The sequence below is a fragment of the Mus musculus genome, chromosome 6 (genome assembly GCF_000001635.26).
Source record: "Mus musculus strain C57BL/6J chromosome 6, GRCm38.p6 C57BL/6J".
NCBI classification, from domain to species: Eukaryota; Metazoa; Chordata; class Mammalia; order Rodentia; family Muridae; genus Mus; species Mus musculus.
This window is the reverse complement of record NC_000072.6, coordinates 92,403,528-92,426,340: the sequence shown is the minus strand read 5'-3', so window position 1 is coordinate 92,426,340 and position 22,813 is coordinate 92,403,528. Positions and strand designations below refer to the sequence as shown.

Here is a 22,813-nt window from a genome sequence, read left to right as displayed (position 1 = left end):
TCTCCAGTGTTTAAGAATGAGCAGACATCAGAAGCTGCAGGGATGTATCTATTCTAATGAGCAGCATTTAGGAGACCAAAGGTCCTTGTGCTGTTGCTGTTCAGTTCTGTGTTCTGCAACCCGGCATTGAGTCTCTCATTTCAGAGCTGCCTACATTGAAAAACAGCTCAGACCTGGAGGGCTTTTGACGTAGGTGGAGGCTGAGACACCCAGGAACCTGCCGAGTGCCAGAGAAAGGTCTGAGAGCAGTATTTAGGCAGGCGCTGACACATCCCTTGGCTAGAGAGGTGCCTCCCTCGGGACAGCAGCGCAGAAAATGGTAAAGCAACACGGGGAGTCGGCTGGGAAAGCCTTGCCCTCTGGCTTCACCTGTGCATTTGTGAATTCTCCTTTGACAAGGAATTTCTTTGATTTTCTTTTCCCTCTCCAGAGAGGGATAGCCCCAAGTGAGGGGCAATTCACTTGGCTCTGTCTTTTAGGATGCTCTTCTGTGTGTGTGGTAGGAGAGACAGCAGTTGACTGTCTTGAGGGGTGGTAGGAGCAACGGAAGCAGCTGGCGTTCCACTGTGAGCCTTCCTCAGGGTGGTGAGGGGTGGTGGCACGTGGGGTGAATAATGGGCAAGCACTCTGTGTGTTCTGTCCCTCAGGTGCACCAGTATTATAGCTGCCTCCCAGAAGAGAAAGTCCCCTATGTCAACAGTGCTGGAGAGAAGTTGCGAATCAAGCAGCTACTGCACCAGCTGCCGCCCCATGACAATGAGGTAAGGTGCTCGGAGGGGCTTTTGTTGGTTTCCAGGACCTTCTGTGAATTGTCCCTCTTCCTAATCATTGTGATCAGTAAGATTGCTGCCAAAAAACTTCCGGCTATTGATATTAAATTTAGGCTTCCTTAGAATCTAAAGAAACTGGTAGATATTTCTGGGGACCGCTCCTCACCCCACCTCCTACCCCCCTCCCCAAAACCAGTCTCATCCTGGACTGGGTTAGACTCCAAGCCTGGCACGACTGACTAGTTCAGGAAACAGGAAGCACTAACATTTGAGAGCCCAGGCCAGTGCTCTCTGACTTGACTGTGTCCTGCCAGCCGCTTGTGGGAGTTGGGAAGATGACTAAGGACCACTTCATGCCCAGAAGAAACACTGTGAGTCTCTCAGATTCTCAGGATTGTTTCCTAAGAGGCGAATGAGCAGGCTCTCCATGTCAAGGGCAGCTGAAGTAACAGGTCTAGAATGGCAGCTCTCACTAGGATTTTTATCAAGGCAAAGTCAACCTTGTTAGAGTCACCCATCTTTGTCTTGGAAGTATTATGGGCATTCCCTTTTTCTAGTCCCAGAAACACAGCTCTGTAAGCAGGCATGTATTTATTTGAGTTTGATTAGTTTGATTTTTTTTTTTTTGAGGCTGGCTTTCACTTTTCTCAGGATAACTCAGAATGCTGTCAGCAGCTCAGTGACCTCTCAGATCTCCCCTCTCTGAGAGCTGGCTACAGACAACCTACCGTGCCTGGCCAGCGTCACTTATTATTGAAATGACATTGATCCTCAGGAAGAAGTCTGTAAGCAAGCTTTTAAAAGATTGTGTGGGAGGAAGTCAGGCTTCTAAGCTAGAAATTAATTTGTAGGTATCTGGTTTCAAGAATCAAGAATCTTACAGATTTGCACTAGTTAGCTCTATATTTAAAACAAAAGTATAATTAATTTTAAACTGAAAGAAAAAAATTACCCCTGTAGAGATCTGGATACCAGTTTCTACCAACTCATCACATACATGGCCTGAGTCCCAGGTGACATTTTTACATAAAAGGGAGTAATTTGTTTTTGTATTTTTATGGTGTGTGTGTGTGTGTAAAACACACATAATACAGCATGTATGTGAAGGTCAGAGAACAATCTGTGGGAATTGGCTCTCTCCTTCCACCATGTGGAAGGATCAAACTCAGGTTCAGAACATTATGCTTCGCAGCAAGCACCTCCACCCACTGAGCCATCTTGCTGGCCCCAAAAGAGACAGTCTGAGCCGCTACTACTGAGGAACTGAGACTGTAGATCATAGCACAGCCCTTGCCTAGCATGTGCAAAGCCCTGGGCTTAATCCTCCTCACTGCAGAAATAAATATATGAATCTGAATAAGTGAGACAACATCTCAAAAACTCAGGCGACTCCCTAGAAAGCTGCATCTCTCTCTCTCTCCTGCTGCTTATTTCATAGTTCATAAAACATACACAAAAGTTGGCTCCTTTAAAGATGAAAGCAAACATTGTAACCGGATGCCCAGTTAACTAATCTGGAGGTGAAAATGCAAGTTTTTACAAGCAGGAGGGGTGTGCCTGTTTTTAAAGCAAGCCCATAAAATGTCATTGGTGAAACCATGTTTTCTGGGCTGTTAGGTTTCTGGAACATTCCTCTGAAGACTTTTTTTTTTAACTATCACTTGAGAGAAGACAATGATCTGTCCCATGCTTGTAGTGGTTCATTCTGTTTATACTTAAAAGTACTTTCATTAAATAGACATCACTTGGATCACGACTCCATGTTGGTACAATGTGATCGATGAAAGCCAGTAGACAGGATTGATTCATTTGGCATGGTGGCATGGCCGCTTCTGAAGACAGAGATCGACTCTGAAGCAAAGACTTAATGGTTCTCTTTTCATGTAGACAACACGATTTGAACAGACATAGCTGTTCTGACTTTCAGATTAGCACACAACAGTCCTCTCATCGAAAGCTCTTCCTGTCATTGTCTTTATGAAAGATTATCTGCGCAATTCAGCCAACATTTCTAATATATAGATTACTCCAGAAGAAACCATGAAGAGCTTTAGGATCACATATCCCAAAGGAAGGTATAAGCATGACTTGGGGTAGGAGTTGAACATGGCAGTATATGACATTGAATCTGTAATGAAAGTTTTATTTCCTTTTAAATCACATTTCCTCTTTGTGTTGCCATAATCGGATAAGGAGAAGCGCTCGGCCTGGTCCTAGCAGGCATCCTAGTGCCCCTGCAGCCCATTCTGTTCTCCCATTTTAAGCAAGCACATCAGTTTTAACATCTGCTGAAGATGCAGTGGTCACCTGGGGGAAACTGGTTTTGTTCTATGCTTTTAGAGTGGCTCAGAGTCACCCATCTTTGTGGGTGACTGATTTTCCTGTGTGTAGCTGCAATCTACCTTCCTTTTAAATAAATGCATCTAAAAGTGAGTCATAGTTAAAAGTAGCATCAATAAACAATAGCTCAGGATTATGACACAATCACCAAAGGGCATAAACAGTGGCACAGAATGACAGATTCTGGATACGTATACCCTCACTGACCCTCCCTTAATTCTTTGACACTCTGTGGTTTAAAAAGAAGAAAGAAATCTCTCTCATATTTGTCACACTAGTAGAAATCCAGGCGAAAGTCCACCTATTCTTGCATCCCAAAGGGAGACGGAGGCCAGATGATATATGTGTGCATGCCTACAGCCAGGTTGCAGCCATTCCTCTTTGTGGGGGCCGTTCCCGTAGACACAGGAAACCTTCTGCTCCTTACAGCTTGGAAAGTAGAATGTTCCCAGAAGTTGTCGTCTCTGAGCCACTCTTGGTGACTTAGATCTGCATGTGGGAAGAGTGTGAAGGGTGAGGAGCAGTTCTCAAACACCTAGCCTGCCTGAAGCATGAACTCCAGAGTTCACAGCCTTTAGAAAGCCCATTTGCTTATCACCCTTCTTGGTGCTGGCTCACCTTGGTTAGCTCCAAGCGCGGACTTGGTAACGTTCAGCAAGTATCAAACCAAGTAGCAGAGTCTCTGTGAGCCCTGGGTGGGGATGCCAGTACTTCCCTGGAGCAATGACGCCTCCTCTGTGCTGTCGCCCTCTATGTGTTCAGGTTCGGTATTGCAACTCCCTGGACGAGGAAGAGAAGAGGGAACTGAAGCTGTTCAGCAACCAGAGGAAACGTGAGAACCTGGGCCGAGGCAATGTCAGGCCTTTCCCCGTCACCATGACAGGAGCTATTTGTGAACAGGTGAGGATGGACCGGGACAGGGAAGAGGTTCATTCTACAGTGACTGCATCAAATGCCTGTTATCTGCTCAGCCTGCTTTTAGGCCTTGAAGATACAGCAGTGAGCATAAGACATGAAAGCTTAGTTTTCCTCATGAAAGAGGTATGCACCAGGGGAAGACATCAGACAAAAACCAAATCAGTAAAATAGGAAAACTGCAGCAGGGAAGGGGGCAGGAAGGGCTAGGAAGGCAGGGTGGCTGCAGCCGTGAGCAAGACGGTCAAAAAAGACCACACTGAGAAGGTGGTTTCTTGAGCAAAGGCATGCAGAGATGTACAGAGGAAGAAGCATGCAGACCTTGCCTTAAGGCAGGAGGATAACTCCTGTGCACAAGAAACAGTGAGCTGGCCTGTGGCTGGATCCAGAGGCATAAAGGGCAGGCGTGGCAGATCGAGGCAGAGTTCATGGAGAGCCATATAAACAATTGGAAGGACCACACAGAGTGATGGCTTCATCCTTTGAAAATAGAGTTAGTTATCTGGACCATGAGTCAGTTTCTCATTCAGGACCATCCCAGCATGGATGACCTTTAAAGGGACCATATGAGAGGTGGCACCTAACCTTAGTCTGAGTTTGAGGGTCTAAGAAACCCCATGCCATCTCTTTAAGACATCACTGAGTTGAAGGATCTAGATGTACCTTTTGCCTACTCTGCTGTAGCAAGCTTAGGGTGTGGTAGAGGAAAGGCATGTCACGGGCCTAGGCGGCTAACCTCACCCCTCCTCCCTCCCATTCCTGCTTTCCAGGGAAGCCCACCATTGCCTACCCTTCTCTCAATCTTCCCAGTTTCTGTGCAGCATCTTCTAACTCAAGCTCTGGGTGAGAGTCTCGCTGCTTGTTGAGAGAAAGCTGGAGACTATCTGAGAGGAGTAGGGTAGTCTTTAGAACTCCATTTTGAGATTTCACAGGAAATAACTGAACAAATCTGGTCATGAATCACAAAACTGCTTGACCAGTGAGGGGGCAATGGGTCATTATCCTTGAAATGAGTCCTTGAGACTATATATGATTATGTGTGTGGATACTTTAGTCGTTCTTTCATAATCATGGAAGAGAGGGTTGTTGCCTTCTGTGTTGTAGTATCACATACACAACTTACTAGAAACCATTCCTCAAGTCTGTGCCCTCATTCTATGGATCATACTAAATCATACAAGATCTGCACTGGGAGAAGTGCTTGGAGGCACCATTTTTAGTCCCCAGTCATTGTCTGTAGAGCCCATCCATCTACGTGAGCCATCCTGCTAGACACGTGCCATGACCTCATGACCAATACCATGATGAACAGAGAGCATCTTTATAAGCCCACTCCTCCTCCTTCTCCTCCAAGACCCTCAGAACATAACTGTATTCTAACCCTAGCTGTAAGCATGAGTCATCTGTCATTTCTGCTTTGTATACTCTGGTCTTGAAGAGTAGAGCTGTTCAATCAAGATTATATGAAGAGATGCTAGAAGAGAGCTAAAAAGCATGCCTGAAAGGAAGAAGCTATTTAAGAGTAAATGGGTTTATGTACCCAGTCCCCTCTCATTCAGCAATGCAGGCCCTCGCCCCAGCCAAGCCCCCTCTCCGTAGCCTCTCCTAATGATGTTAACTTGGCTGTGTCTCAGCACGTGCTTTGGGATATGTAAGAGATATGTAATAGCTGCTTCATGCTCTGTAAGTTGGCTTGATGTCTGCTGATCCCCTTGTACACTACCATCCTGAGCATCCATCTCTCACACCTTAAGTTTCTCACTCTCTGTTACTCAAGTTGTCTTACTTAGGCCCTGGGGTAGGGGCTCCTGGAAAGAACAAGAGGAATCTGCCCTACCAGGTATGTAAAGCAAGGGACTAACTAGTGTCCATATAACTCCCTAGTAGCTAGCCGTTGGTAATAGTTGGATCATTCTTTCACTATTGTGAGAGCTCCCGCTGATGCTGCTGCGGTTTGTTTCCCTCACAGTGCGGAGGGCAGATTAAGGGCGGCGACATCGCTGTGTTTGCATCACGTGCTGGCCATGGCATCTGCTGGCATCCACCCTGCTTCGTATGCACCGTCTGCAATGAGCTTCTGGTTGACCTCATCTACTTTTACCAAGATGGGAAGATCTACTGTGGCAGGCACCATGCAGAGTGCCTGAAGCCACGCTGTGCAGCCTGTGATGAGGTTAGAGCCCCTGCCCACGTGTGAATATTTTAACTGTTCCTGCATATTCCTGGAAGATAGGGGTGACACCTTCAGTGTCATCTCTGCCTCTGTCTCTCTCTGTGTCTCTGTCTCTCTCTGTGTCTCTCTCTCTCTCTATCTCTCTCTCTCTCTCTCTCTCTCTCTCACACACACACACACACACACACACACACACACATACACACACACACGCACGTACACACACACGTTTACATCTCCCATAGATCATCCCCAGTGTCTTCACCCCTCCCCACCATCCCTATGCTGCATATGTATGCTCATGACCTTTAACTTCCTACACAGGGAGGCAGCCATAGGTGACTCTACTCACTTATGTTACCCTTTTCAGAAAGAAACATCACCCATGCCCCAGTCACAGTGGATCTGGCTGACCATACTCATCATGATGGATTCAGAGACTCCTGTGTAGGAATAGAGTAAGGGGAGGACACATGGTACAGCCACTGAAATTTTCAAATGGCATGTAACTGGTACAAGATCTCTTATAATTAAACATATAGACATATACACAATACGTACATACATACATGCATGCATGCATGCATGCATGCATGCAGAAGTCTTTGAATAACTTTAGATTTCAGCTAAAAATCTGGAAAGTCCACATTTGAAATAGAGATCCACTTCTAGAAGATTCTCTAGGAAAAAAAACTGTCTAGAGAGGAGAATAAAGTGGGTGGTAGTATTTGGGTTTTCTCCCACAAAAGCTTTAGAAGTCAATGGATACCTATCTGGATCCTTCCACCCCTGCCACTACAGGTCTTTGAAAGCCTTGTCCTAAGAAATCAGAATGGCATACAAGGCTCCTGCTTGGCAATTTTTCCCTACTAGAAGCATACCCAAGTAGCAAGTAACCATGGCACACCAGAGCAGAAAGCTTGCCTTCACTGTAGAAGCTGGGAATAGAAAGAAGAGTGTTCTAAACCTGACCCCTTATAGGAACCATTTAGAGGAAAGTCTTAGACAGGGGACTCCAATTCACAGAGTAGCTCTGTGCTTCGGGCTGAGCTTATAAATCGAGATCTGGAAGCAGCATTCTCTGTGTCTGTCAGATCCACCAGGACAAGGATATTTGTCTCTTACGAACTGCCTGAGGGGGTCCACTTTTCTAGAGATTTGGCGAGCCTTTACTTATGTAGATTCTGATGGTAAGGTTGAAGTGCTCAACTCTCCAGCCCTTGCTAGAAAACTGGATATGAGCCAAACTCTGGGAACTTGAGGCAGTCTTTTCGCCTTCGGGCTCAGACACACAAGTGCACATTCATGAAGCTGAACAAGTATCTCTACTTCCTGATCCTGAATCGTGTTCAGCAACCAAAAAGTCAGTAACCTATATCCACTAGATACCATTCTCTTCCTCTTAACCCTTTTTCCCAGCTTTGTCCCTGTCTCTGGATTCAAGAATGCTAGACATCTCAAATGAATAGTATTATGTAATGTTTCCTTTCGTATCCGGCTGCTACCACCTAGCACAGTGTTTTGATAGTTAATTTATGTTATAGCAAATATTAGCTCTTCATTCCTTCTTGTGGCTGAGTAATTAAATGAATCTACATGAACAGTTTTATGAATATGTAGCATTTGGCATAGCCATTTAGTAACTGAGGGTTATTTGTTTTTGCTTTTAACTGTGATGGAGCACGCTACTTAGGAACATTCATGTGTAAGTTTCTAGGTACACATGAAGTTTACATTTCAAATGCTTCTCATGACAACTCTAAGCCTCGATTTTGAGAGAAGGTGAAATTATCTTCTAAAACAGCTGCCTGCTTTCTCTCTCACTATCAGAAGGCAATTCCAGTTCCCACATGTTCTCTTTAGTTCCTGTAATTGTATTCTTTTTTATTATAGCCATCCTACTAGATATAAAATGATACCACAAAGCTATCTGAATTTATAAATTTCTAATCACTAATAATGTTGGTACCTTTTAAATATTTTTGTCTATGCATTTATTCATTTTGGGATGGAAAACTATAAATCTGAAAGCCTTTGATCATTTTTTGCAGTTAGATTAATTTTTTTTTTTTTTTTTTTTTTTTTACTACTTGTGAGGGTGTTTATAGGATCTGGATACAAGTCTGTTATCAGGTACATGGTTCACAAATCTGGTCTTCTTGTTCTCTGTCTGTATTTTTTACTTTCTTATTGATATCTTTTGAAGCATAGAAATTTTTAATTTTGATGAAGTCCACCTGACCTGTTATTTACATATGTTATATGCAGTTGTGTTTCCATATCTACAAAACAATTGCCTTGTCCAAGATCAAGAAGATGTATAATTATAGCTTTTTAAAAGAATTTTATTCCTTTTTTTTCCTGTTAGGTCATTGATCCCCTTTCAGTTAATTTTTGTTAATGTTGAGAGGTAGGGATCCAACTGATTCTATTACATAAGACTTCTGATCATTGCAGCCGTATTTGCTGAAGACTATTCTTCTACCATAGTGTAGTCTGAACACAACTTTTGACAACCAAGTACCATGCATACACACACATACACACATGCGTATGCACTCATGTGCACACATGTACACATACATGCACACCCACAATTCTTGATCTCTCAATTCAGAGAGTTTATCTGTTTGTTAGGTTTTGGGGCAGTACCACACTAAACGGATGATTATAGGATTATAATAAATTTTGACATACATGCTTTGAAGTTGAAAACAACCCTGACCTGTCAAAACCTAAAACATCTCAGGGTGGGGAGAGTGTTAGACATGAAGGTGACCGATTCCGAGGTACTGGGGCGTGGTGAAGACCATGGCCAGCTGCCCAACTGGCCACTGGAGGAAACAGTCACTTTCCTTAGCTAAAGATTACTGTCATGAATAAATGGTTTCAAGAAGAAAAAGAAGAGAGTTCCAAGGATTCTATGGCATTTCCCACTTTAGAGAACACTATGCATCAGCCAAATATATGAGCTATTTTTCATTTTGCCCTATGGTAGACCATTAGCTCTCCACTAAAATGTGGAACCAAATTAATTGTGCTTCAGGAAGATGAAGTTGTGGAGCTTGTACATATGAGGAATAAGCTTGCATAGATGCGATGTTGTTTGATAATCTGTGGGTCACCCTGCTTTCTGCCTCTTTAGTTTGGGGCTTTGTAACTTCCTCCACGGTGGGCTCATGGTGTCTTACACACTGACCTGATGGCTTCCTGTCTCCAGATCATCTTTGCAGACGAGTGCACAGAGGCTGAGGGACGACACTGGCACATGAGACATTTCTGCTGCTTTGAGTGTGAGACAGTGCTGGGGGGCCAGCGCTACATCATGAAGGAGGGAAGACCCTACTGCTGCCACTGCTTTGAGTCCCTGTATGCAGAATATTGTGATACCTGTGCCCAACATATAGGTAAGGTTGTGCTTGGCGCTTAGCTTGATCCTTCCCAGGTGGCCTCAACATGCCACGGTTCGAATCCCCTTGGTTACAATTAATAAAAAGCCAACTTTTACTAGCTTAAGTGAAAAGGAATCTCTTCACTCATTTTACTAGAAAAGCCAGAGTGTTTATTTCAGGTAGAGGTGGATGAAGGGTTAAACAATGCCTGCTGTTTTGTTGTTCTCCTGTGTCAGCTCAGTTTGCCTTCTCTTGGCATCTTTCGGGAGCAAGCGATCACGTGGTGATTGGGATGCTTCTCAAGTTATGCCTTACAGCTTACATTTTACATACCTTAACACTTGTATTCGCAAAAGGAGGAAGAAATTGACTATACCAATCTCCTAGTCAGCTCCTCTGGGTGGAATCTTATTAGTCCTGGCTTGGTATACTCTTCCATGCTCTAGGAAAAGTGTGAAGCCCCGAAAGGAAACGAGGGGAGAAAACACATCCCCCAATGACCTTTTGGACAAGACTGGGAATGGGCAAAGGGAAGAATGGGGTGTGGGACCCTTTGGTAAAGAAGGATGGTCACTGGCTTTCCAGCAAGTGTGCCTTCTAGAAACGAAACAACAGTGAGCTAAGCCAAAGGCAGAGAAGAAGCAAACAGTCCACAAGCTGTGTGCTTCCAGTTTGTGACAGACTGGAGGCGATGAGAATCATCCCAATTTGTTCAGCCCTTCAGCCTGTTCATCAGACAGGCTTTTGCCTTGCCTTTTCTGGCATCTCGGGAATGCCATACTGTTTAAGAAATGTTTTAAGAATTTGTCTATGGACAAATGTCTGTGGTCATAGTGTGACCTTTCTCTGGTCATAAAACTCCAAGGAGCCATTTGGAAGCTGCCAGTGTCATACCTTCAGTGAGGAGATGTGGGGACCCTCCATGTACGACTCCATTTCCCCTCCAATTATCTTTTATAAGAATCCAAAAGAAACGGCCTTCTCCATGGGATTCATCAGAAATGATAGTCTTAACGTTGCCTTCAGGACTTAAATGATGGCAAGACCCTTTCTCCCACGTTCCCTTCATCTCACTATATGGCCCCTTGACAAGGTACCCGGAAACCTTTCTGTTTACAGGATTGTCACAGCCAGACATGCTGATGTTCTTTGGTGCTTTGAATTAGGACTTGTGACTAGACATATAAGGCAGAGGAGTGGGTGGGACCATAGCAGAAACAGCAGTGCCATGTATCGGTCCCAGGTTGTTAATGCGTAGGTTTAAGTCTGCTGGTCAGGACTTACCCACAGTGCTGCTTGACCCACAGCATCGATGCTACCTTTTCCGTAGCTTTTTTGCATCCTTTCCCTTCCATAGAGGCCATGAGCCTTGCCACAAATGGCTATTTGCAGTTTTCTCCCAGAAGTTTAGAAGAGAAAAGTTCGTTTATGACTAGCTCATGTGTACCTCAAATGGCCCCTCTCTCTGTCTTCTGTCTTCGTTCAGCTGTCCACAGCTTTTATTGGCATCCCCCCTTCCCTCCTGAATCCATAAAAGGCATCCATCCACATTTCCCTGCCTGCAGTCCGTCTGCTGCTATAGTTAAGTTGCTGTCCCTGAGTTTTTAAAGGCTACTTTTCTGCAAAACATAATTTCTCTAGGGCAGCAAGATCCTGTTGTGTGTATCATGTATACCCCAGTCTTTGATGTCACACTTCTGACCATACTGTACAAATATTCCATATTTATGCAGCTGCTCAGAGCAGATCCTACATCAGGCAGTCGTTACCAAGGCAACAGGACTCTTGCTTGTGCGTAGCAGAGTAAACAGTCTTATAAACAGATGAGGCTGTGGTGGCTGCAGATGCGTGCTCCTTTAGAGAAGTGCTTAAAGGGCTTAGAGGGGAGATTTTTTAAGAAGGCATGCTTAGATGTTGAACACAGAGCCCTTTTCCAGATGTTTGGAGTTCAGGAGTAGTTCAGAGCGCCATCTCACATTGATGATGTTTATCAGAGGCAATGTTCAGCTGCCTGCTGGGTTGCTTTGTAATCTGCCTCCCCCTCACTCCCACCTCTCCCCATGCTGTCCTGTGAGGCCCTATCCCAGAAAGCCTGGCCTTCCTCTGATACCTCTGAGCACATTCCCTTGCAGCATAGTGGTGGACAGGGCAAAGGACCCACCCTTCCAAGTTCTCTGGTGGAGAGGGGCAAGGATTCAGCTGTGGGGATGCCACACTAAGTAACTGCCTGTAGTCAACGATCCCAGGCAGCTGGAGATACCAAAATGAGCTCTCGGGACTCTTGACACAGAAGGAAAACTGCAGAGGAGGAAAGAGAAGGCTATACAGTCTCAGGGGTTGCTTTTGGACAGCATCTAGACAGTGGCCTCCTGCAAAGAAGAAACTAGGCTTTTAGACCTAATCAAACTGAAGGAAAGACAATTTCAATAGCTTGGGACTAAGCTCTCTACATAGTCACTCACAACAACATAAGTTCATCCCCTGTGCCTCCCCCGAGGAAAGCAAAGCTTAGAAGTGAAGCCACTTGCCTGGCACCACACCAACAGAAAGCACAGAACTAAGATTCAACCCCAACATATGGGCTTTGGCAGTTTTACAGCCCACCCCACCCCCCACAAGTGGTGGAGCTGAATTGGCCCCACTCTCTGTACATATCTCTGCATCCCTGTACAGCCCACTGCTTCTCCCAAAGGCCTAGGCAGGAGCATTAGCTGGAGCTCCAGCCTAGAGATTTCTATTTCCAGCCCCACCCCAGCTTTCCTTCCTCAATATACCTGAGAATGCTGATGGTCTAAGGGTAGAGTAGAGTCTCACAGTGGCCCTCTCAATTGGAGTTGCCCTGAAACAGCTCTTGTCTCACAGTGGCCCTCTCAATTGGAGTTGCCCTGAAACAGCAATTGTCCTCACAAAGTCCCCCTCTTGCTGTCCTAGGGATTGGTGCCTAAGGGAAGAGACACTTCCTTCCCCACTTTGGAGAAAATCTAGTAAAAGAAGAATTTGCCTCTTTCTTGCCTATACCTGGACAGAGGCAAAGCCAGAGCCAGCTAGAGATAAGCTGTTTCTAACAGCACTAAAGATCCAGAAATTCTTTCTCCATCAATTCTTGCTTACCCCTCGTAACATTCTGGCTACTAAAAGTGACTGTTCATTTTTGTGCTGTCTTTCTGAAGAGACCTTTATCATCATGCATTGACAGTCTTATGAGATCTGTTCTTGTCCATGGGTCTCTAGTCTAATAGGCTGTCCCTGGAGCAGGGACTGCCTGCTTATAGCCTATTATATCACCCTCAGAAGCCCTAAGTGACCCTCTCATTGCCCTGGTCATGAGCCATCTCTAGATCAGACCCCAGGACTAAGAGATACTGTTGACTACTACCCAAGGTTTTGTTCCAAAGGTGCCCCAATGCCCCAAGCTAATGCTTGGCATAGGAATGGCATCCCCTGGGACAGGACTCTCTTTCCATCAAAAAAAGGGGCAGAGGAAATAGTGAGAAACAAGAGCAGAAAAAAGAAATGTGGGAGGTTCCTAGCACATAGGACCATGGGGATTCTGTGCAGCAGAGTCCTGCCCTGGAGGAACTGTGTCTCTTCCTTTCCTGATGACAGTAGGTGAAGAGTGTTCACCAATGGGGATGTCATCATCTTATACACCCATGGTCTTTCCTTACAGAGAGCCAGCAGGATTTTCCCCACTGAGAGTTGAAGCCCACTATGTTTCCTTTCCACTGATCTTGTCTATTCAGGACCACAGACTGGGCAGTTTCTAGACAGTAGAAACATTTCTTATAGTTCTAGAGGATGTGAAGGCCACCATAAAGGACCTGGCATATTTGGTGTCTGAGAAGATCCACTTTCAGGCTCAGAGCTGACCACTTGCTGTGTCTTCAAATGGCAGAGAGGATGAACAAGCTCCCTTGGGTCTCTTTCATAAGAATATTAATTCACTCATATGGGCAGAACCTTCATGATCTAAGTAGCTCGCCAATGATCCTACTTCTTGCAAGCATGGTAGGTGTTAGGAACTGAGCATAGAGTTTGAGGGAGAAACAGATACACTACCGCATCCAACAACCTGCTTCAGTAACTGCCCTTTGATTGACAATGAGTGGTGATACAGTTCATCTTTCTACCTACTATTAGTAAGAAAAACCCCTATTACACAGGTCCTGGAGATACCATGGAAACTTCTGACCCTGTCTCCATAGAACACCACTTTCTGTGAAAGAGATAAGTAATAAACCTGTACATACATATGATGGCATAATGTAAGGAAGTATAAATACTATAAGAAAAGGTGGAGAAGCAGCCAAGGCTGCCATCAGCTGTGGCCAAGAAGGTTCTTGAGACAGCTCATGAGCTACCGAGTAGAGTAAAGAAGACAAAACTGTTATAGCGGTTCAGAGTAAGAGTTCTGCGGACAGATCTGGTCTCTGATGCCTGATTAGATTACCTTAGGCACGTCAGCAACCTTCTGTGTCTCCATCTCCTCATCTGGAAAACAGAAATAATGGTAGGAACTCACCTCATACAATCAAGAGTTTCATCAGATTAGTATTCTCATAAGTGGACTATCCCTTAGCTAACGTGTTTGGAGGCAGAATTAGTTCTGCTTTTAGAACCATGCATTCTATAATGAGGCGCGTGAGGGATAGGATCTGAGTCTAAACATGAAACTCATTTATATTTCCTATAGAGCTTATGCATATAATCTCAAGATATTTTTATTGCCATCTTAAATACTTTTTATGTACGAAGCAGTTTTATTATAGAGAATTTTCTGCTTGCAGCGTCTTGTTGACACCAAAGTTTTGGCTTTTGAAGCATTTTGAGTTGGGATTTTTCGATTAGGGATGTTCAACTTCTGTTGCTATTTGGGGAAAATATATCTCTGGCAAAATTCAGGGCTAAGCTCTTCTGATCTAGATTCTCCATGCTGCTAGCAAGGGAAGTTGGGAAGTCTGCTGACTAGTAGACTATGTTGTAACAGAGCGTGGACACTGATTGTACTGGGCCTGATGGAGGAGCGACTGGCCTAGTGTCTTTTGTGGTGTGATGTTTCTTGTGGTATTGTGGTGCTCAGCCAGCTCCTCAGCCTCCTTTCTGTTTCTTGCTTCCCAGGAATTGACCAAGGTCAAATGACCTACGACGGCCAACACTGGCATGCTACAGAGACCTGTTTCTGCTGTGCTCATTGTAAGAAGTCTCTTCTGGGACGGCCATTCCTCCCAAAGCAAGGCCAGATATTCTGCTCACGGGCCTGTAGTGCTGGGGAGGACCCCAATGGCTCTGATTCATCTGACTCCGCCTTCCAGAACGCCAGAGCCAAGGAGTCTCGCCGCAGTGCCAAAATCGGCAAGAACAAGGGCAAGACAGAGGAAGCCATGCTGAACCAGCACAGCCAGCTGCAGGTGAGTTCTAACCGGCTCTCAGCTGATGTGGACCCCCTGTCAGTGCAGATGGATCTCCTCAGTCTGTCCAGCCAGACGCCCAGCCTCAACCGGGACCCCATTTGGAGGAGCCGGGAAGAGCCCTTTCATTATGGGAATAAGATGGAGCAGAACCAATCCCAGAGTCCTTTGCAGCTTCTCAGCCAGTGCAACATCAGAACGTCCTACAGTCCAGGAGGGCAGGGAGCAGGAGCCCAGCCTGACATGTGGGCCAAGCACTTCAGCAACCCTAAGAGAAGCTCATCAATGGCCCTGAAGGGGCATGGAGGCAGCTTTATCCAGGAATGCCGTGAGGACTATTACCCGGGGAGGCTGATGTCCCAGGAGAGCTACAGTGATATGTCCAGCCAAAGCTTTAATGAAACCCGAGGCAGCATCCCAGTTCCCAAGTATGAGGAGGAAGAGGAGGAGGAAGAAGGTGGCATATCTACTCAGCAGTGCCGGCCCCGTCGTCCACTCAGTTCCCTGAAATACACAGAAGACATGACACCCACGGAACAGACTCCTCGTGGCTCTATGGAATCACTGGCCCTGTCAAATGCAACAGGTAGGCTGGGCTTGAGTATGTCAGTATCTTTCTATACAATGGCCTCCTCCAACTGGCAGCTGAGGAAGTGTCAGATAGCTTCTGTCTTTGATGGGATATAGAGAAAGCCTGAGTCCAAAGTCTGGATGCCTGGGATATATGGCGAGGCTTAAAGGTAGGCAGATACTACCAGTAGAAGGGGAGGAGCCAAGTGAGGAATGGTATCTTCTCTGGGGTCTGGCTTCAGCTTACCTCATGGAACTCTAGAGCTCATGTGGCAAGTCAGTTTCTTCTGGTGACATTCAGACTGATGTGTCATCCTACCATGCCCACCATCATTGCCTTTGGACTACTAGAGAGAAGTAATGTCTGTGTATGGGGGTGGAGGATATATAAGGTGTGGCCATGGGTAAGAAGTCATGCCAGCCAGCAGCATTCGTGGGAAACGTTGTGGTGGTATTCACCACACAACTGGGAATGTAAGTGCCCCAGACTGGTGTTGCTTGAGGAACCCAGTTTCCAAGAGTTTTCTGAACCCCAGTATCTCAAATAAATATGTAAAACATATATAAACAGATGAGGAAGCAGGCTGATTAAAATGGACAGAAGGGAGGGAGACCATCTCAGGATACTGTCTACAACAGTTTTCCAGGTGGCTGTAGAGCTAAGACCGTTGCATGAGATGACCATGGTTTTACTATCCAAGTGCCTGTTCTGTGTGCTTGTCTTATTCATCAGGATGTATAAACCAGCCAGAGTGCTGTCTGAGACTCAGCTGGTGAGTCACTTGTCTATAGAGTGTTTCAGTCAAGCGCAGCAGAGGCACGTGTTAGTCTGCAGCTCAATAAGAATGCTGTAGGATGTACTGAATGCCTGCCCCTCTACTAGCAAAAAAAAAAAAAAAACAGTGTCATGAGTGTACCTTCACAGCTGGTCCTACACTCAAAGATGTGGGGGTGGGGGGAGTCTACAACATTTTGACCTTGCAACATAATGGCATCTACCAATGTATAAAGCCACATTCACAGCTATCCTGGGGTTCATGAAGCCTTGTAGGCCATGGGTTAGGCGTACTTAGACTGTGGATATAAGTGGTAAACTCTGTCAGTGCCATCTGATGGGCTCTGCCGCAGCTACTAGTTGTCAGAAAGATAAATATTTTAGCTAACACACACAGTTCTTACCACACACCAACCATACCACATGCCAGCCATTGTTCTGAGCACAACACAAATATTAGCTATTAATTTAATTGTCACAACATGGCAAGGAAAACATTATTTTTCTTATTTATGAGTTGGAAAATCAGAACCTGAGGGCTTGAGAATTACCCAGCTTTTTTAAATTAATTAAATTTGCCCTTTGACAATTTCATACATGTGTATAGTGTATTCTGATGACTCTCATGCCCCAATTTCTCATCTCCCTCCCACTCCTGCTAACTTCCCTCCTCCCTATAGGTCCCTTTTCCATGTTTGCATCTTTTTTGTTTTATTTTGGGATCCACTGAGTGTTAAGCAGGATTGTCTGAGTGACCATGAGAATAGAATTATCCAGTGGAGCCTGGCAGGTCCACGTCTAATAGCTACACATCTAGATAACAGGATACATATCTAGAGATGATTCTCCATCCATCTATCTCCATCAGTAGCCAATGATTGAGCAGGGAGAAAGAAGTAGGGCCTACATGATCCCTCCCATCCATCCAAGACTAGCTGTTGACCCAAGTGTTTTAGAGATGGGACAAGGAGCTGCCCTTAACTTCAGAGCCATGCTTTTTCTTAATCCAGTTGCTGCTACCACCCTATGAGCCCCACTTGATTAGATCCTTCATAGCAGTTAATAACAGATTTTTAAAGATGCAGGATCCATTTAAACTCCCTCCTAGACAAACCGAAGCCTGAGTGATGGGCTGTCTATACAAGGAGTTGTACCTTTTATCCCTCCTCAAAGGCTTTTACTGTGTTCCCACTTGTCCCATAAGACAGAGCTCAGCTATTCTTGCCCCCTCCCCGGACCCGCTCCTGTATTTCAGCTAGAAAAAAAAAGGGGGGGGGGGGACTTTGGTTATTAAGCATCTTCCCTGACATTGTAGAAATGAGCAGTCAGTACAGTGAGGAGTGCCTGGAAGCATCCGTGTGCTGTAATTATTCAAGAGGACGATAGGTAAATATGTGCTTCCACATCTGAGACCGGGGACGTGTGATTACGATGTGTGTTCTTCAGCCTCCTCCCAGGCCCTCTGTAGCACAGCTCGGCAGAGGTGGAGCCCAGGAATCTAGCTAGAATCTGGGGTTTCTCCCAGCTCCTTGCTGTTATGATGTGTGTTGTTTATCTTAGAACAAATGTTCTGGGATTGTCTGTTGTGACAAAAACTGTCTCACATTAGGGGACCTTATGAGGAAATCAGGGGTCAAAATAGGAATCTGGGAAAGGTCAAAAAAGAAAGAACACAGTCTCCACTCCTAAGATAGGGGTGATGGGGTGTTAACTCCCATGATTCTCAGAGGATCACGGTAGACAGTGTCCCTCTGCCTCTGATTTCTGAAAGGAAGCACTGAGCCATGTGTGAGGAGGTTGAGAACAAAGTGTCCAGATATCAGCACTGTCTAATACAGTAGCGAATAGTCACATGTAACTGTTCAAATTAGATTAAGATTAATTAGTAACATCACAGGCCATTGGTCTACACGTAAGATATAAATGCTGTATTAATCAGGGTTCCCTTAAGGAACAGAATTGACATACATACATACATGCATACATACATACATACATACATACACACACATACATACATACGAGGAAGGGTGTAGAGAGTTATCAGACTAGCTTAAAGGATGTAGTTCAGGTAGTCCAACCATGACTGTCTCACACTGGAAAGGCAGAATCCAGTAGCTGTTCAGTCCATAAGGCTGGATGTCTAAGCAGTCCCGACCTGGTGCTGAAGGCCTGAAGGATTCCTGGACAGCTGCTGGTCTTCAGTCTATGTCTCATTCCCAAAGAAACCGGTTGTAGTACTTGCGAAAGAATGTCCCGGCGACAGGACAGATGAACTGAAGGTGAGGCAAGGAGGGAAATAGCAAAGCTCCCTTCTTCCACATCCTTTCATCTGAGCATCCTCCAGAACACGCCACCGGGACTCAGAGTGAGACTTCCTACTTCAAATAATCTGATGAAGAAATCTCTCAGTGCCCGGCAGCAGAGTTTCAGTTAATTCCAGGCTCAGTCAAGTTGACAGCCAAGATGCGCCATCTCAAGTGCAGCAGCAGCAGGCTGCCATTTACATTTCCTCTTCATTAATTTAAACTGCATTAGCTGCATGAGGCTCATGGCAGTCCTGCTAGATGAAAGGAGTGTGGTGTGTGGCGGGGGATGGGCAGAGGGGGGAGGGGCAGGATAATCCCACTGCCAGCCTCTGGGGGCTCTTAGACAGGCCTTGGTTTTATGGATTTTCAGCCACTAGTTTAAATTAGTAGTTTGGGAATTTATGGTGCTGATGTTATTTTTCCTTAAAATTTATTTATTTATTTATTTATTTATTTATTTATTTATCTATCTTTCTTAGACAGGGTCTCGTTATCCCAGGCTGACCTTAAACTCATTATATAGCTGCGAATGACCTTCAGCTTCTGACTCTCCTGCCTCCTGTTGCTGGAATCACAGACGTATGCTCCCACATCTAGTTTATGAGGTGCTGGGCACTGAACTGAGGGCTTTGGGAACACGCTCTACCCACTGAGCTACATCTCTGATGGTCTCTAGGTTCAGGTCTTCTGTTTGCTTATCTTTAAAAGACTGACTAGGGATTGAGCCCAGGGCCTCACACCTGCACAGCAAGTGCTCTACCACTGAGCTGTGCCCCGCCCACTGTTTCTTGTCACTGATTATTTGAGGCAGGGCTTGATTGTAATCCTCCTGCCTCAGCCTCCTGAGCAGCTGGGATTCTGCAACCACACCTAACTCCACTTCATTGCTGAGCAGTCCTGCAGCTTTAAGACAAGTCACTAAACTCTCTAAGACTCTTTTTTTTTTCCCCCTAGAAATTAGAATTTAATAACTATTAATACTTCCTTTGTGGCATTTTGTGACCATTAAATTATAGGTACAGTTAAATTCAAGAAACACATATGACCCTCTGTAATGTTTACTGGAAAGTTTGTATTGCTCCTTTTCCTCCAAAACACATTGTACAATGACACAGTTGTACCCCTCTCCTGGTGTCCACCAGTGTGTGGGTTTGTTGTAGAAATGTCCCTGTGGCCTCATCTTTCCCCAAGAAGCAGAGAGCGACATGGAAAACAGGGATTAAAGAGCGTAGTTTTGTGCCCTTGATTTTTCCATGGGACCATCAGACATGACAGCAAGGTAGAAAAACTGCAGCTCTATTACATGCACACCTTCTGGTCCTCTATTACATGCACACCTTCTGGTCCTCTATTACATGCACACCTTCTGGTCCTCTATTACATGCACACCTTCTGGTCCTCTATTACATGCACACCTTCTGGTCCTCTATTACATGCACACCTTCTGGTCCTCTATTACATGCACACCTTCTGGTCCTCTATTACATGCACACCTTCTGGTCCTCTATTACATGCACACCTTCTGGTCCTCTATTACATGCACACCTTCTGGTCCTCCCTGTAGCGCAGCTTAAGATCCTACCTTACACAGTCCCACGCGGAAGATACAGCTCTGAAAGATGAAGAGAGCTGGTCTTCTCTTTGCTGATCCCCAGTCACGCATTTGAAGTCTGCCAGAACGTTCAGTAGTCTTTTAAGGAGACAACGATCTAAACCATCCATGTATTTTTAAGCCTTAGAGTCATAGACTGGGTTACAGGCATAACTCACTAACCCCTTTGATTATGCCTCTGAAGCTTGGTTCAAGATAATGGACACATTTTTCCTTCTGAGGATGGTAACTCATGCTATTGAGCAAGTTCAGTGTTTAATCTGGCAGACGGCATGATCCTTTGTGGACAACATTGTTCTTTAGAACAGATCTTTATAAAAGCTCAGCTCAGCCACTTGCCAGCGTCTGATCTGGGCCCTGGCACTGCCCGGATTGTTTAGAACTGGGAGTGTGCACGCCCTTCTCCATGGAAAACATAGCCCTAGCTGTCTGCTACCGCCGACTGACTCAGGAAAGCACAGTTACCACCGTGCAAACAGCAACGTGAGAGTGTTATGAAGCTCCTTAACCCTGCTCTGCCCAAATAGCAGGCGAAGCTGCTCACAATGGTAATGGTCGTCGAAGCAGCCAACATGCATCATACTTCTGAAAGCTCACAGCCCTCAGAATAAAGTCACTCTACAGCCATTTCACAGATGCGGACACCGATGTTCATAGAGGTTGTCAGTTGCTGACACTCAAGGCATAGGCAATTAGAAGTTTCTCTTTCTTTCGTCTAAGTTCTAAAGTGGCAAAGACTTGAACCCAGGCGTGGCAGAGTGCTGATGCAAGTCCTCACAAGAAGGGCTGTGATCACAGCCAAAGGATTTGCACAGAGATTTTATCTGAAGGAACGAGGCTCCCTCAAGCTGTTTTGTGTCTGTCAGTCTGACTCTGGAAATGAAGCACGGGAGCATAAGCACGCAATAAAGCCAAGGCAGAGGGGTGAGCGATGATGTGCCAAGATTGGTCAGCCTTAGGAAGACAAGGGAGATCAGGACAAATGGTCCAGGGAGTTGGTGCCCAGGCAAGAATCACAAATGAGATAATGGAATAAGGTCATTGCTACAAGTTAGGGGTCAAGGGCTAAGTTCCACATTGGGCCCAAATGTGTGGCAGAGATGGAGCTGGGACTGGAGACCTCTGTCAGAAGCCATTAATTACTACTGGACATCTATAGGCTATGAAATGGTTCCTTTTGAAGGATTCTGATGAAGAAGTATATGGCTGAGAATGGTCCTCAAGGAGTAACTATTTTCTACAGGAGGTGGTTAGAGGAGCAAGAGCCCGAGCTAGTGGGACCATCTAGGTGCATGGAATTGGGCAAAGAGAAAATGGCTACTTCATTACCCCTCTCATCCATTCAGCATATATGACTTGAGTGCCTGCTCTGTGAATTACAGCTGGCTGAATGAGAGCACAGACTATAAACAGTCCGCTGAAGTCACAGGCTGGCTTACCTAGTCTTGCTTCAGTGTCCTCATCTCTAAGTTGTAATGTCAGAATTGCTATGGAAATTGAATTAATTCCTGTAAAGAATCTAGAACAGTGCCCAGCACTCTGCAAGTATGTATAGGACATCAGTGGCTGCTAGCATTAGTAGGGACAACTGCTCGTGTGTATTGCTAAGGATGTAAAACTAAGCTAAAGTAATCCTGGACCTTCTCTGCCTGTATCCATAATCTAGTGAAGCTGAAAGTAACCATTCAAGTGAGCAGTATAAAGTTGCAGGTGGTAAGCATGGGGCTAAGGAGGTGTGCAGAGGAGGAATAGTGGTGTGGGTGGGTAATCAGGGAGGGCATCCTGTAAAAAAGATACAATAAGGGTAGGGCTGTAAGCAGTGTGAAGAATAGCATGTGCAAAGGCCCTGTGGTAGAAGGATATGGAAAGTATGAACTAAAGAAAGACTTTGTGGCTGGATGGAGCACAGTCATAAGCCTAGTAAAGAGGGCAAGAACAGAATTGGTCTGAGCCATTTGGGGCTAATTTAAGGGCATAGACCTCCAAGGGGCATGGATAGCCCTTAAAATGTCATGCCAAGAAGGGAGCAAGGAGACATCATCTGCTCTACACCTTGACAAGATGGCCAATAGCAGTTTTATGAGCATGTAACTAGCGATGAGCCAGTGTGACCTCAGAGGAAGTCTAGGAGGAAGCCCAGACTCCAGATATAAGATTATGTCCATGATATAACCAGAGTAAAGCTCAAAATAAGAGTAAGGCCAGGGTAGTGTGCTAGGAATAAAAAATGGGCAGAGGTTTGCATTGACGCAGGGAATGGGTCCTAGAGCCAGAGGAAGATTGACTTGTGAAGCACTAGTAAGAATCCAGGTGAGATTTGCAGCTTCCTAACTGCTGACCTGCTGACCTGTGCCTGCATCAGCCAAGAGTGCTTGTGTGGTTGGCCTGGCTTCAAGGAGAGGCCTGAAGGGCTTCTTGTCACACGTGGCACATTATGTCATTCGTACCCTTGGACAGGCTCATCTCCCTACCCAGAGAAGGGGCAGCTCAGTTGTTCAGTGTGATGGCTGGGGTGGGGGTGGGGTGGGGGTTGAAGGTAATTTTTTTCA

General features: G+C 45.4%; 1 protein-coding gene and 1 long non-coding RNA gene across 7 annotated transcripts in view; one reads left to right on the top strand and one right to left on the bottom strand.

The window, feature by feature from the left end:
- Prickle2 (prickle planar cell polarity protein 2) overlaps positions 1 to 22,813 on the top strand; it is a 335,444-nt gene that overhangs the window by 279,994 nt on the left and 32,637 nt on the right. For all 6 annotated transcript variants that reach the window (XM_006506106.4, NM_001081146.2, NM_001134461.1 and 3 more), the window contains 5 exons: positions 648 to 761; positions 3,873 to 4,010; positions 5,995 to 6,198; positions 9,419 to 9,605; positions 14,709 to 15,584. In XM_006506106.4, the coding sequence (XP_006506169.1) occupies positions 648 to 761; positions 3,873 to 4,010; positions 5,995 to 6,198; positions 9,419 to 9,605; positions 14,709 to 15,584 (1,519 nt within the window). The remainder of the gene's footprint in view (positions 1 to 647; positions 762 to 3,872; positions 4,011 to 5,994; positions 6,199 to 9,418; positions 9,606 to 14,708; positions 15,585 to 22,813) is intronic.
- On the bottom strand, positions 1,655 to 21,801 carry Gm38862. The gene is made up of 4 exons (XR_869273.2): positions 20,235 to 21,801; positions 14,041 to 14,081; positions 3,729 to 4,505; positions 1,655 to 3,599 (listed from the first exon to the last, which is right to left on the bottom strand). It is a non-coding gene; the product is annotated as a predicted gene, 38862 (long non-coding RNA).